The 16282-nt window shown below is 37.3% G+C and overlaps 1 protein-coding gene, 1 long non-coding RNA gene and 1 pseudogene across 2 annotated transcripts; 1 reads left to right on the forward strand and 2 right to left on the reverse strand.

Annotated features, from left to right (window-relative positions):
* Nucleotides 1-577: 577 nt before the first annotated feature.
* On the reverse strand, nt 578-6646 carry LOC110168048 (chymotrypsin-C). The gene is made up of 8 exons (XM_020933452.2): nt 6568-6646; nt 6393-6481; nt 4542-4639; nt 4070-4189; nt 3767-3903; nt 3208-3353; nt 2713-2865; nt 578-653 (listed from the first exon to the last, which is right to left on the reverse strand). The coding sequence occupies exons 1-8, from the start codon at nt 6602-6604 to the stop codon at nt 636-638; spliced, it is 798 nt and encodes a 265-aa protein (XP_020789111.1). The 5' UTR covers nt 6605-6646; the 3' UTR covers nt 578-635.
* Nucleotides 6647-7152: 506 nt separating this feature from the next.
* On the forward strand, nt 7153-13229 carry LOC110168050 (chymotrypsin-like elastase family member 2A; annotated as a pseudogene).
* A 664-nt stretch (nt 13230-13893) lies between these two features.
* LOC129412367 (uncharacterized) lies at nt 13894-15179 on the reverse strand. The gene is made up of 3 exons (XR_008633675.1): nt 14841-15179; nt 14705-14754; nt 13894-14060 (listed from the first exon to the last, which is right to left on the reverse strand). It is a non-coding gene; the product is annotated as an uncharacterized LOC129412367 (long non-coding RNA).
* Nucleotides 15180-16282: the final 1103 nt, after the last annotated feature.

Genomic DNA, 16282 nt, shown 5'->3' on the forward strand with positions numbered 1-16282 from the left:
CAAGAAGAAATAACAGTTCTAAGCACTTTTAAGTCTTTGGATTACGTCTTGTCAAGGTATTTTAAGAGGAAAAAGTCGCATATTCACAGTTTTGTTAACCTCCACAAAATATTGCAATAAATATCGTACCGTAAGATGTATATTGCGTAAATATCGTAAGAGATTTGGATATTGTTACATTCCTAATCATGAACTTTCCCACAATATTGCAAAAATAGCGTACTTTGACAATATTGTATCGTGAGACTTGGATATCGTTGCACCCCTAGTAATTGTATATTTATGTAATACTGCAGTTCTTTTTCTCTACGATATAATTTATAAGATAAAGTTCTTCTTACCACCAGCGATTATAAAGGCGAGAAACAGCAGACTCCTCATGACTGTGGCTGTGTCGCGTTCGAGAGATCTAGCCTGTTTTATACTGCTACTACTTCTCCTGATACTATGGGAAAAGTGTCTGCTGTACAACTACAAAACAGCTTATGGCAAATATGACATGTGCTGGCATTCCCATCACATAAACTAAACATAAACTACATATTACACACATGACACAGTTTTAAATGAAGAGTTTCACATGTGAGACTTTATTGGATCTGTATCACCAAAGACAATCCAAAAGCTGAGTCTTCTTAATTGGACGTCATGTGCTGTGGGATTGAGAAAAGACAGTTGTTACCAAACTTAACTTAAACTTTGGAATACATTTTAAAAGAAAAATATTAAATCAGGGGTGTCCAAACTTTCCTCATTAAGGGCCACATATCTAAACGTAGACAAAGCGGAGGGCCGATGAAGGGCCACAGACTGATGGTTAATACAGTGAGTAATTCAAATATGTGCATTTATAAACAGGTTAGAATGAGACACCAGAACCTTATCCAAGCTTAGAGCCTCAAAAGGACACATTCAATATTTGATGTTCAAAAACTTTCACTCAAAATTACTACTTGAGGAAACCTAGAGGTCTGAGGGCCAAGAAAAATTGATCTGAGGGCCACATTTGGCTCCTGGGCCATAGTTTGGACATGTTTGTATTAAGTTCAAGCAGAAGTATGTAATGTTTCTATCCACCTTCCACAGTACGGCATTAAAGGGACTATATTATGTCATTTACAGATTTATGTTATAATGTTGTTTCCTCATCAAAAAAATGACCAGGAGTTGTGTTTTGTTTCGTTCACACATGTTTAACTCGCAAATCCAGCGTATTTTGGTTGAGTTCCACCTTGTGATGCAGCTACTCTGTCTAATACATATTTGATAAGACATTTGTGAAAAAAATAAGACTTGGCCAACATAATTTATGACTTTTTAAGGCCTTAATTTAGGAACATGTAATTTAAGACCTTTTTAAGACTTTTAAGACCTCACGTTTACCCTGTCTAAAACATGTTTGATATGATCTCTCAGGCCAAATATAATTATATCGAAGGCCAAATTTTGCCCCCGGGCCTGAGTTTGACTTGTCTGACATAGACCATGATCCTTTGCGCCATTTCAGTGTAGACTACATGAAGAAATAACAGTTCTAAGCACTTTTAAGTCTTAGTTCTTTGGATTAAGTCTTGTCATTTTAAGAGGAAAAAGTAACATATTCACAGTTTTGTTAGCCTCCACAAAATATCGCAATAAATATCCTATTTTGGTTGAGTTCCACCTTGTAATGTCATATTGTAATACAGGAAGTGCTCCAGTGTGTTCTTAAACTCCATAAACCTTTGCTAGAATCATTTAGATAATTATTACAGTCCTGGTATCACAAATCTCTAATAAAAAATGGTAAAAGGAGCTGTTAACTTGAAAATTATCGCTTTATCACGAGATGGAACTGAGCATTTTGAGCTTCGGAAATGCAGACTGACCAAAAATGCAGGATTACTCAAACACGTGTGAATGAAAAAGCAACTCTGGGATTTTTTTCAGGACGTAACAGCATTATTACACATCTTAAAGCTCAAGAATTCATTTTGTGTAATATAGAACCTTTTATACTAAACACTAAAATAAACCCAAGGGTGGAAAGTAATGAATTACATTTACTCACGTTACTGTAGAGTAGTTTTTATGAGTAATTTGTAATTTTTTTTGGAGTAGTTTTTGAAATAGGTCATGTTAATTTTACTCCAGTACATTTCGATCCAAGTTTTTACTTCATTACATTGGAACCCACCCTCGTTACTGATCAAATCAAATCAAATTGATAAAGAAAAAATTAAATGCGAACGCCCCCTCATGTGCAACATTTTCGTTTTGCATACTTTGATTTTGGTTTAATATTCAATCTTTTTTATTGTAGTTTTGTGACCATATAATTCAGAATTTGTTAAACTGTCAATTTTTTTATTTATTAAATCTAAGTTAAAGTTGAGTTTGCACTGTATAACCTAAAAGTTGATTAAAAACTGGATTAGATTTACGGCTCATCTTTTTTACATCAAATAATTGAAAGTAACTAAGGAACTTTTACTCAAACACTTTAAATTAAGTCCTGTTTTACTTTTACTTGAGTAGATTTTTGGATGGTTACTTTTACTTTTACTTGAGTAGGAAATAAGCAAAGTAAAGATACTTTTACTTAATTAATTTTTTTTTGTAATTTTTCCACCTTTGATAAAACCTTAATGAATAAATGCTATCGCCGTACACCCAGTGCTATATTGTGACTAAACCTCTACTGTATTCTTAAGTGTTGAGTAGTTTTCTTACAGCGCTGATCCAGTCCGAGTAGGCGCTGACCCTGGTGAACACGGTGGGCTTCTTGGCCATGTTGCAGCTGAGGCCAGAGCCGAAGCTGACGATGCCATGAACCTCCCAGATGCCACTGCTGTTCTGGCAGTTCAGGGGGCCACCAGAGTCTCCCTGTGGGTGGGGAAAGACAGTTTGGTTAAATAATATGTACAGTTAATAACAAACACACACATCATCAGTTTCAGGAATCTGTCAGCAAAGACTTAAAGGTGCACTGTGAAACTTTTCGGTAGTGGGTCCGTCACATCTGACCTGTAACGTGGCCAGGTTTGGTCTCCATGAAGATAGAAAGGTTTTATGCCATACTGTGAAAAATTCCAGATATAGCAATGACATCTCCATGGAGAAAAGCAGACGACGGACCCTCCACCATAAAAGTTACACAATGCACCTTTACATGTGTATGAGGTGTGATCCCTTATATGTAAATTACAATTAGTTGCTGAGACTCACGTTGCAGCCGGACACGACTCCATCTCCTCCAGCACACACCATGGTCTCCTTGACCTGGGAGCCCCACCAGTCGGGCAGAGTGCAGGTGGCGTGGTCCACCACAGGGAGGAGGGCCTGCTGCAGGATGTCAGCGATGGGGCCTCCAGCTGAGACACAGACACATGAACAACAGGGTCAGTATGGAGCATGTGTACAACGGTAAAAAAAAAAAAACTTCTTCATATTCTGTATGGCTTTAAAATTCATACAAATGTGCAAAAACAATACAAAAAAGAAAACAACTTACAGTATATAAGATAGGTTAGGTTAACTAGGGTTATCAAAAAAATCTAAAATCTGATACTAAAACTAGTATCAAACTTTGGGGCACTTGATCAATATGAATAAATCAGCTTCAAATTTTGAGACTTTTTGAGAATTTGACAATAAGTTTTTGTTTGGGATACATATACATACATCAAATAAACATTACTTATCCATCTAACATTTCAGACGCCAAATAGAAACCGTCTCAACACTATTCCTGTCGATCTAGTAAAGGCAGTGGCAGGGCACTGACTGTAGATGCGTCCCCAGCCGGTGACGTAGCACGGTGCGTGATTGGGCAGGATGTAGTCCTTCGGGGGGAAACAAGAGGGCTGGATGGTGTCGGAGAAGGGGACGGGGGACTCCAGCTTGATCAGGGCGATGTCATTACTGTGAAAAGACAAGAGACACGTCATATGTACTGTTATTTCAGATGTTTGAAAATGATTTTGTCACTGGTGATAGACTGGATGTAAAGGATAATAATAAAGAGGAGAGGGTCACAGGGAGCAGAAAATTCCCTGTATTTTACTTAAATAACATTATATTTTCGTACCGGATGAAGAAAGAGTTCCAGTCTTCGTGCACAATGATCTTGGAGGTGCCCAGGTAGATAGAGCCATTTTCCTCCTCCAACAGGTTGTTTTTGCCCAAGGCCACTCTGTATTGTCTGTTACTGTAAAATCACAGAGACAGACACACATCGAGTATTATTACAATGGCATGTTCACAGCTTTTATTATTTTACTTTCATTATAATTTACATTCATATTAGTATCTTTTTTGTGGAGATCTCAACGGTGAAATGTTTGTCTGTCCGTAATTGAAAAATATAATAAGAATAATTGGAAAACTATCAAATATAAAATAATACAGATGTAGTTTTTAAGTTAACAGCAACATTTAACCTTTAGCTCAGTAGAGATTTAAAGTTCTAGGGCTAAAATGATCCAAATCATCACAGTGAAGGTGTCTGAAATTATTACTAGAACATAAACAGTCTTGGTTGACATGTGCTGTATAGTTACCCGATGCAGTGGGCGGCAGTCAGCACCCATTGGTCAGAGACGAGGGTGCCTCCGCAGGTGTGACCCCAGCGATCCCCAGCGAGGTACTGCAGAGAGATCTGAAACAATACAATCTCTATTAGTGCAGCTCCCCCTAGTGGTCTAAGAATGGACTGCTGTCATTAAAATCATACTCGTACATGTTGTAATAAAAAAAAAAAACAGAAAGGTTATTCCCATGATAATAACACACACCTTCATTTCTGTAAAAAACTTCTGTATGCTTAAAGGTACAGTATTTAACTTTCCAGATTCTCTATGATTCCATGGAAACAGAAAGTTAAAACCATACATTATGGAGATCGTTTTAAACCATACAGTGGAAGATTAGAGCCAAACAAACAACATTTGGACCAAGGGACCAAATAAGAGTCAGGTTTGTGGCTCGCTCACAGTAAGCACTAATGTTTATCTAAGTTTTCAGTACAACAAACACACAGAAAAACACTAAAAGTTACAGTTACTGGTTCAAACCTGGTTTAGACCTGGTTCAGACCTTTTCAGACCTTGTTTAGACCTGGTTCAGACCTGGTTTAGACTTGGTTCAGGCCTGGTTCACACCTGAATTGGACCTGGTATGGACCTGATTCAGACCTGGTTCAGACCTGTCTTAGTCCTGTCTTAGTCCCTGGTTTGGACCTGGTTCAGACCTGGTTCAAACCTGATTTAGACCCGGTTAAGCTGTGGTGTGTCAGAAAGCCAATATTTCCTTAGGTTATATTTATTTATTTAGGTTATATTTCCAGAACACACACTTCTCCAATACCGATACATCTTGGTGTGTGAGTTTGAAATAAAAAGTGATCTCTATCTCAAGTAACATGAAATAATATTATTGTCTTTTCAGGGGAGACACTTCAGGCCATTGCATAACCTTTCATGTGGAAACACCAAATTGTCCACTCTGCATCATATTTAATTCAATCAACTTGCCATGGAGTAATTTCCATAGGGACACAAGGAGCACCCCTAAAGTCACACCTACACACCAGACCAACAAGATTTTGACGAATCGTACAGAATAATTTTTTAAATCTAATTCCAAATCTGAGTTATTCAAGTTTTAAATCCAAAAAAGCACAATTAAAATGTTTAGGCAAATTTTCAGTCAAATCGTGTTTACTCAAATACTAAATAGAAGATCCAGAAGATATTTTTTAGTATCTAATGTGTCGACAAAAAGAAGAAAGAAATTTAAACCTGGCTCTTTTCATATTTCTGTTATGAATGTCCCAAAAATTGTCAATGCCTATGTGCGTAAACTACAGGAGAAGTTTACATTTTACATCTCTAAATTTAAGACTTTTTTCTTTCACCAGGAGCGTCTCACCTTATTAAAGATGCACTGCGTAACTTTTCAGGTTGGGGGTTTGCTCTACAATTGGTATTAAACTCATATAAGATGTATTTATTTAATTAAGGGTGTATTTATTGCTCAAAAATACCTTTAAAAACATGATGCTGACTGTGAGGGGTGTCACCGCTTCACAGATCTCACCCGTAAATTGGCCTGGTGGCATCTCCTGCTTGTCTCTATGGAGATGGCAGGTAAAGCAATAACATCTCCATGGACACAAGCAAGTACCGGGCCCTCCAACAGTAAAGTTACACAATGCAGCTTTAAAATACTGCTGAGTATAAAAGCATTTGGGTCCATTTAAAAACAAAACCAGGGTGGAATATCTCACATAGAAAACATGATCTTGTTCTGGTTCAAACCCTTAACCCACACCAGTACTCGCATCACATTTCCATTTTGATCTTGTACAGGATTTTAAACCAGATGCCCTCCCCACGTCTCCAAAGTCCTACCTGCCAGGGCCAGCTGTGGGGCCTCACATCCTGTCCTCCGACCACCCTGCTCAGCACAGGAGGGAAGGTGGGCTGGCCACAGCCGTAAGCTAGAAAAATAAAACAGAAAAATCACCATGTATTCACTTTCATACTGTCAAAAATAAACCTTAATGTTAAAACATCTCAAACTCACCACCAACGACGAACAGAGCGAGCACCAGAAGCTTCATTGTGTCAGCTGTCACTTGTACAGGCCTCTACGAAACAACGGCCCCTTCTTTTATACCCACTGACTTGTGCAACCTGAGGCATTCTGGGAAAAAAAAAGGCAGTTAAATGAGTGCGTGTACATTAACATCAGGTCACATTCACAGGGAGGTTGTGGGTTTGATGCCAGTTTGATTTACTTATCAAAAATTTCATGTTTTGTTATTGCAAAACTCTTATTGCATGATTGCGAGACACACTGTTGACACTAGATTTGCAGGTGACTAAAATGTTGCTTATTGAGATATTATTATTTCTTGTTTGTGAGTAATCATAGAAACACATGATCTGTTTCTTGATTTAAAGTTTGAATTCTAAAGCCTTAAGATTTCATAACTTTGAGGGTCATTTGTGCCCATGTTGCCCGCTCCCTCGGGCACATGTGCGCTGTTCACACACAGGTTTATGATTTAGATAACACTCAAGGCTAACTGAACCTGTCAAAACTTTCCATGGCAACACAAATCTATAAAAGTGTGAACAGCGGCAAAAGCTCCACTGAAGAGTCGCCATGAAGTTTGTCATCTTGGCCTTATTTGTCACCAGGGGTGAGATGACATTACGTAACATTTTTATTGCAGTAGTTAATATTTCTACATCATCAGTTTTGTTTAATTGTGGATGCAAAACAACTTTCTACAGCTAAACTCAGACAAGACAGAAGTCATAGTCTTTGACCCACAGAAAGAAAGAGACAGGATCAGCAGTCCCCTCCAGTCTCTCTCTCTAAAACCTTCAAATCAGGTTAGAAATCTAAGGGTAATAATGGACTCAGACTCAAATCATTAACATCTGCAGTCTTTTACCATCAAAAAACATAGGAAAAATCAAAGGTCTACAGTCTAAAGCAGACTTGGAGAGACTTATCCATGTGTTTGTCTCCAGTAGGTTAGACTACTGTAACGGCCTCTCACTGGCCTTTCCAAACGAGCTGTGAGGCGCTGCAAAACAACCTGAACGCTGCAGCTCAGGTCCTGACTTGAACCAGGAAATACAAGCACATAAGACCTGTACTCAGGTCTCTGCTCTGGCTTCTGTGGCTCAGAGAATAGACTTTAAAGCGGCTCAAATCATTTTTGTTTTGATTTGTTTGCATTGTGATTTTAATGTTTCTTATTCTGTAAAGCATTTTGAATTACTTTGTGTATGAATTGTGCTATACAAATAAACTTGTTTTGCCTAATTCTGTCTGTACTGTCCTCACAGCGTACGGCTGCGGCCAGCCCGCCTTCCCTCCTGTTCTGAACAGAGGTCGGAGGAGATGATGCCAGGAAGCACAGCTGGCCCTGGCAGGTATCACTGTGTATATTAAACCTACATATAAGAGGAGCATTCATTTGAGATCTACTCATGTTTATATTTGAGTTATTTTGGTTTGATACTATGACTTCTTATCTCCACTAGGTGTCGCTGCAGTACAATGCCCCCAGTGGAAACTGGTACCACACATGTGGAGGTACTCTGATCTCAGATCAGTGGGTCCTGACGGCTGCTCACTGCATTGGGTTTGTACGGCAGTAATGCTTCTGTATGTAAACCAGAGCTGAGCAGTTAGCACAGGCCACGTCCAGCCTTTGGTCTGTTTTTAATCAGGTTCCATTATAAACTATGTAATAATGATTAAAGAGCAGTCGGGGTCACAGAGCAGCTTTAGTTAGAAAAGCATCCTTCTGTCAGATACTGCATCAGCAATTCTCTTTCACGAGTCTTTTTTGCCTTCTGGATTTCCAGGCAAGTGTCTTATGTTTTTACTTTCAGGCTCTTTCAGCACCTGCACATCCCAACATACTAATAAGATGTAAAAAAAAAAATAAAAAAAAAAAATACAATTATATTTGTAAAAAGTAATAACAATTCAGAACTAGTATTGCTAATATGCTATAAATAGTATTTTATTATTTTTATTCCTTGGACTGATATTATTTTTTATTCCAAATACATGTAAATTGATTTGTTTTAATAAAATCATTTAATAAAGAGAAAGCAGAGCTGCAAAATGCCTCAACATCATATCATATTAATAATTTATAACACATCATTCTTTATTTATTAACATAGCAATAACAACAAAATATACTTTTTAATTTGTAATAAATAATAAATACATGTATAGTGTGTGATGATGACAGTGTGACACAATGTATTTTCACTTTCTTTATTTCACTTTAAAGGACTTTTACAGAGTCCTGATGCTGAATAAAGTGACCAGGATGTACAGGTTTGGGAAAATATGTTTAGCTCTTGTGACTTTATTTCACAGCACATGAGGTGGAATCAAGAACAGATTTATTAATTGCAACATTTATTGTAATGACAAATATTACCAGTCTTCATCTTCTTTGTATTAAGCTCCAAAGTTCTTCTCCAGGTCCCCCCCCAAAGTCTTCCAGGTCTCACTCAGACAAATTTGAAGTAGCAGATGAAAATGCATTTGATTAGTACATGTATTAGTACAACTTCTAAAAATTACACTTCCTCCAGAGAGAAAAAACTACTACTTTATGAACATTGCATATTTACCCTGTAATTCCCAGGTCTAGCCCTCATACAAACTACCAATTATCAAATAAAATAAGAATAAGAATATAATATAATAATTTAAATAAAAAAGTAATTTCTGTACTATTATTGCAAGGTCTAAGGAATAAAAATAAACCAAAACTGACTCTTGTGAGATTTAAGTCACGTTATAATGTTGTTACCTCGTCAAAAACAGACCTGGAGTTGAGTTTCGTTTCTTTCACTTGTGTTTATGTAATCCTTTATTATTAGTCTGTTAATCTCCAAAGCTCAAAATGGTCTGTTCCACCTTGTGATGTCATGAAGCGGTAGTTTTCAAGTCAACAGCTCCTTTTACCTTTTTAACTTTTCTGGTGGAGGGTCCGTCAATTGCTTTTCTCCGTGTAGATGTTATTGCTTTGTCTGGAATATTTCATTCATTAAACCTTTCTATGTTCACGGAGACCAAACCAGACCAAGTTACAGGTCAGATCTGTGAAGAGGCGATCCCGCTCTAGGTGTTTTTGCGCTATGAAACCACCTGTAATTCAATAAATGTAAGGTAGAGCTGTTTAATGTCATACTGTGGAACATTCCAGGCAGAGCAATGACATATCGACAGAAAAAAACAGGCGTCAGACCCAACCACATGACAGAGAACAGGTTTTGTGTTGAGCAGAGAGAAGAAATAGCGCTTGTACCTGGGCAAACACAGCATGAGAAACAAACAGGAGCCACACACTCCATCGCCATCGCCCCGTCCAAGCTCTTCACCCACCCAGACTACGACTCCGGGAAGATCCAGTAACACATGAATAAACTACTGTAGTACTAACCGGCCTAAAGCGTGAAGTACAGCAACAGTAACCCATGTTGGGAAGGTTCCTTTTAAAATGTATTCCCCTACAGATTACAGATTACATACCACCAAAATGTAGTTTGTAACGGAATTCATTAAGTTATTTAAGGTGAGTAACGTAATCTGAATACTTTGGATTACTTGATTTGCTGTAGAGAAGCAAAGACTCAGAAATCGTAACATGAGATGTTTTGTCTGATAAAAGAAAATAAAAAGCCCAAACTTTACTGAACCAGATTAAAAATATTATTGATAGAAGACGAGGAGACACGTCCACACAGCATGATTTAGTCCTGTTAAATCCTGTTTTAGTCCTGTTTTAGTCCTGGTTTAGACCTGTTTTAGACCTGGTTTAGACCTGTTTTAGTCCTGGTTTAGACCTGTTTTAGTCCTGGTTTAGACCTGTTTTAGTCCTGGTTTAGTCCTGTTTTAGTCCTGGTTTAGACCTGTTTTAGACCTGGTTTTAAGTCCTGGTTTAGTCCTGGTTTAAACCTGTTTTAGCCCTGTTTTATTCCTGTTTTAGTCCTGGTTTAGACCTGTTTTAGTCCTGTTTTAGTCCTGGTTTAGACCTGTTATAGACCTGGTTTTAGTCCTGGTTTAGTCCTGTATTAGTCCTGGTTTAGACCTGGTTTAGATCTAGTTTAGTCCTGGTTTAGACCTGGTTAAGATCTAGGTTAGACCTGGTTTAGCTTCCAGCAATGAGTGGAATTACCAAAAAAAAAAAAAAAAAAAAATTGTACCAGGACTGAACTAGGACAAAACCAGGACTAAACTAGGACTAAATCAGAGCTGAACCAGGACTGAACCAGGACTAAACCAGGATTGTACCAGGACTGAACTAGGACAAAACCAGGAATAAACTACGACTAAACCAGAACTGAACCAGGAGTAAACCAGGACTGAACCAGGACTGAACCAGGACAAAACCAGGACAAAACCAGGACTAAACAAGGACTAAACCAGAAGTGAACCAGGAGTAAACCAGGCCTAAACCAGGACTAAACCAGAAATGAACCAGGACTAAATCAGAACTAAACCAGGACCAAATTATATAGTATTAAATAATGAGAAAAGTAGTAGTAAACGTAAAAAAAGTAAATTTCTTTGAAGAATGCAATGCACGTTTACAATGTTCACGTGTAGTTTTACTCACTTGTATGTTATGTTTTGATTTGTCAGTGATTATGACAATGACCCAACGATTATAATGGGTGTTTTTACAAGCTAAACTCAAATCTACAATACTTACGATTAACCTCTTTCTTTCTCTGTGCGCAGCCATCGGTCCCATGGGAGACACCCTGCTGCAGGCTCTCCTCCCCGTGGTCAAACATGAGACCTGCTCCACTCCGGACTGGATGGGGGGTCTGGTCACCACCAACAACATCTGTGCAGGGGGAGACGGAGAGCGCGGGGGATGCAAGGTCAGACAAATGAACAGGATTATTTCCCTAAAAAAACTCAAATATAACTTTACATTTATGGTGAGGCTGGTAAGACTGAACTGAAGGATTACTAACAATCATCTGAAATCTGAATACGCGTGATTATCAAAATGTCAGATCTTATTTTTAATATAACCAGGCGTGTTTTGAAATGCACGGAGGTCTTGCATTTGTTATACGCAATTAAATGTTCTCTTTATTTTTTTGTGAGTGGATGTGAGTTTTAAATAAATGTACTCAACTTAAGTAAATGTAACTGATTTCTATAGAGGTCAAGATTGTGGATTTTTAAGTTGGCCTAATATTAAACTAAAGCTTTGTAAGTACTTACCAGTCACAATTTTGACACACTTTCTCATTCAACGTTTTTTTTTTTCTTTATGTTTAATACCAGGGTATCCCCAGGTTTGACTACTCCAAGTTTAAGACTTTTTAAAGACCTTTTTAAGATGACTTGAATGAAAATTAAGACCAACATTACACCCAAAAGACGTGCAACATCCACTAAATTCAGAGTTTCAGCTGCTTCCTTCTGGTCAGAGGCTTTTAATCGAGAGCGAATCGTTTTAAAAGGAGCTTCATTCCAGCCGCTATCGTACTTATGAATAAATTGTAATCTATTTATCTAAGATTGTGAGTTTTTAACATATTTAATATTTATTGTGATTTTAGCCAAGCGTGATGGATGAATTTAACTAATTGCTTCTGCACTGGAGCACTGTAACACTTTATTTTGTAACTGTGTTTTGTGGATGAATGAAATGTGAAATGTGGAACCTGCCTCTCAAATCTGCAAAGCAAATTTACCCACGGGTGCGAATAAAGCAATCTAACGTTTATCTAACCCAATATGTGGGCGAAAAACACCAGATCCAATTCTAATAATGTCCAACCAACTACAGTACTATATCTAGAATGTAAGAGCCACTGTGGATTAAACCTACACTTCCCCATGATCCATCCAACATCTTCCTCCACTCTACTGAGGAAACCAAAATATTATTTGTGTAGACTCCACATTAGACGTTCATTCACATTACATGATTTCACACTGTTGTTTTTTTTCTCCCTCCGTTTAACATCGCACTGCAGCCCGGCTGAGTTTACAAAAAAATAGGCTAATGCAATTTAAGACTTTTGTGAAAAAAATAAGACTTGGACAACATAATTTAAGACTTTTTAAGGCCTTAATTAAGGAACATGAAATTTAAGACCTTTTTAAGACTTTTAACACCCCGCGGCTGACCTGAATACTTTCTACATATTAGAAACATACTAAATAAATTAAATATATGAAAAAATCTAAAACAGGTTTTGAGTTTATTTTTTATTTACTACATGTGTGTCCATTCATAGTTTTCATGCCTCTATAATGTAAACAGAAATAAAGAAGAAATACATAAAATAAACAAACAAATAAAATAAATAAACACAATAAATAAATAAATAAACAAAACAGAGAAGAAACTTTAGATTTTTGACTAATAGCCTTAAATTTATTGAGGCTAATTAAGGTGTAGTTATTACAAATGCATCTCTCTGGACCTTATAACTGCTACTTTTTGACATTTAATTCCAACCTCTATGTCCCCACCTGTGTTGTTGCGCCCTCTACAGGGAGACTCAGGCGGTCGTCTGAACTGCCAGGGCAGAGATGGGTCCTGGCAGGTCCATGGGGTGGTGAGTTTTGGCTCCAGTTTCGGCTGTAACTACCGCAGGAAGCCCACGGTGTTCAGCCGCGTCAGCGCCTACATGGACTGGCTCAACAAGGTAACGCACACATGATGAAAAGATAAAACATGACTGCAAATTACAACAAAAATACATGCCTGGATATGAGAAGAAAGATATTTTAATAAATGATTTGATGATCATTGAATTTATAAATTTTTATTTAATAATTTAATACATTTATTTTTGAGACAGGGATTTTACACAAATTGAATAAAAAAAGTAAATTCCTTTAAAAACTATACTCATGGTTCCCACTCTTTTTCACTGACAAAATTTCTAAACTTTTCCACGACCTTTTCATGACCTAAAGTAAATTTTCCAAGACTTTATGGCACCCTACATTTGTAGAATTAATCATACTTTCCACTCATCTTATGATATTATAGTTTTATTAAAATTCAAAATACTGTCAGTGCATTTATTGTCGTCTCTTTTAAACAAAGGGCACATACGTTCGGAAATAATCATGAAAGCCTAATGATAACTTAAGAGAACGTTGTAGTTGTGTGAAAGAGATACTAAAATTTCATAACTTTACAAAACTTTCATTGAATTTACAAAATTTCATTACTTTTCCAGGGCTGGAAAATTACATCTTCAATTTCCATGACTTCCAGGATTTCCATGACTGTGGGAACCCTGTATATCATAAACAAAGGGCAGATCTATTATCAAAAACAAAACAAAAAACTACCTGAAGACTCTCTGGGGCAAAGTTTACAAAGACTTATTTTGTCAACAGTAATTTTTTGGTTTAGATTCATAATTTTCACACTTTTTGCTAACTTTAAAGTTTTACTTTTACTCACTTGTGTTCTTGGCCTCTCCTCATGTCTCTCGTTCAGGTGATGACGAGTAACTAAGCAATGGATTGGTTTTCATCTGTTGGCAAATAAAGAGTTTAAATACATCTGGAAATTCTGTCTTTTTTCATTAATCTCTCAATATTTTATACAAGATGCTTAAATTCACATCAGTATGGTCCAACATGAACATTAGCAGAAATAACAACAGTCAGAATAACAAATTAATACCATTTTATTTGCAATACACATGAATACGTCAGCAGCACACAAAGAGGAACCGTGTAGTACGCAGTTTTAAAGAAAGATTTTGATAGTCATATGCACTTCAAGTCAAAATGTCTAATGTCTTTTACTGTTTGCACTGTCTCCAATATCACAATAAAAAAAAGAAAAAAGATGCAGAGTCGTAGATCACTTCAGCCCTCCAAAACTGAAGTTACAGCTATTGTTTTAGCCTCATTAAAGCTGCTTCACTCCTCGGTGCACCAGCAGACAACAGATATTAGGGACTTTTTAGTGACAATCTCAACTCAAATGTGTGAATAAAACAAGACACAACTCCAGGTATATTTTTGAGGAGGCAACTTCATGACTTAAAGCTCTCAAGAGTCAGTTTTGAGCAATATAGGACCCTTTAAGATGATTGAAATATAAAAACAGGTTGAATCTTAGCATTTTGAACATTGTGTTTCTAAATATGCCTAAATATAATAGTTTTACCTTCCAATCACTTTTCCACTGGCGACGACTGGACAAACTGCCACCCTATTCTGCAAATGTATACAGAAAATTATCAAACAAGGCAAAAAAAAACAACAATATAACATTTTTTTGTTTTTGTTGCTTTTAAACTCACCAGTAACGCAGCAAGCCCCACGCGTCACTGCATCACTCCCTCACTCCCTCACTCTTCTCTCTTCTTTTATAGCCTTGGTAACCTTATGTAACCCGAGAGCCGTGAAGCCACTGCTCCTAAGGTGTGAACTGTAACAGCAGGTCAACACCAGGACACAGACCTGATGCCAACTGTATTAATGATTCATCAATAACCAAAAAACACCACCTTTAGTGGAAACTAAATCAGACTATATCAGTGAGATAAGTGATTAACCAAGGTGGTGCAATATGTGTAGTAATACAAAAAATATTACATTTAATATAATAACTAATAGAGCATAGGATTGGTTAGATTTCCAATTTCCCTGAAACATAGTTAACAATTATATTTAAAATTTAAAGGGCACATATTATGCTTTTTTTTTTAAAACTATGTTTTAATGTTGCCTCCCTTGAGAGGTGTTCAGGGCATGTCCCACTGAAAGGAGGCCCAGGAAGACCCAGGACATGCTGGAGGGACTATGTCAATGGGCTGGTCTGGGAACGCTTTCGGGTCCCCCTGAAGGAGCTGGAGGAAGTGTTCGGGGTGAAGGAAGTCTGGGAGCCCTGCTTAGACTGCTGCCCCCACGACCTGGCCCTGGATAAGCGGAAGAAAATGGATGGATCTTATAATGTTTCCTCATCACAAAACATACTTGGAGTTGTGTTTTGTTTCATTCACACATGTGAATGAAACTCCATCAACCGATAAAAGCTCCTACATTACATAAACCGGAGCTTTAAGCCATCCAAAACATACCTGGATTTGTGTTTTGTTTTATTCAGACATGTTACTAGTTTGTCTACATCTCCAAAGCTCAAAATGTTCTGTTCCACCTTATGTAGTTTTCAAGTTATCAGCTCTTTTTATCTTTAGTTCATTAGAGATTGGCAATTCCATGTCTGAAATCATCCAAATGATTTTAGTGAAGGTGTATGGAGTTTAAAAACACAATGGAGCACTTCCTGTATCACCACATGACATCACAAGGTGGAACAGAGTGTTTTCTGTTTGAGAGAAGAACTCAGCCAAAAAATGCAGAGTTTATGTGTAAAAGGTGCACTTTGCAACTTTCTGGTTGGGGGTCCGTCACCTGTTTGTTTCTGTGGATATGTCATTACTCTGCCTGGAATGTTCCACAGTATGACATTAAACAGATCTACCTTACATTTATTCAAACACAGGTGGTTTTATAGCTCAAATATGCCTAGAAAAACAGGCATTTTTTCTGTGAGTGTGGTCGCCTCTCCACAAATTTGACCTGTAACTTTGTCTGATTTGGTCTCCATGAAGATAGAAAGGTTTAATACCAGACAAAGCAATAACATCTCCATGGAGAAAAGCATTTGATGGACCATGCACCAGAAAAGATACACAATGCACCTTTAAACACGTGTGAATGACACAAAACACAACACCAG

Source organism: Boleophthalmus pectinirostris, unplaced genomic scaffold (assembly GCF_026225935.1).
Source record: "Boleophthalmus pectinirostris isolate CB_2022bp ecotype Guang Dong unplaced genomic scaffold, ASM2622593v1 HiC_scaffold_8, whole genome shotgun sequence".
Taxonomy (NCBI): Eukaryota; Metazoa; Chordata; class Actinopteri; order Gobiiformes; family Gobiidae; genus Boleophthalmus; species Boleophthalmus pectinirostris.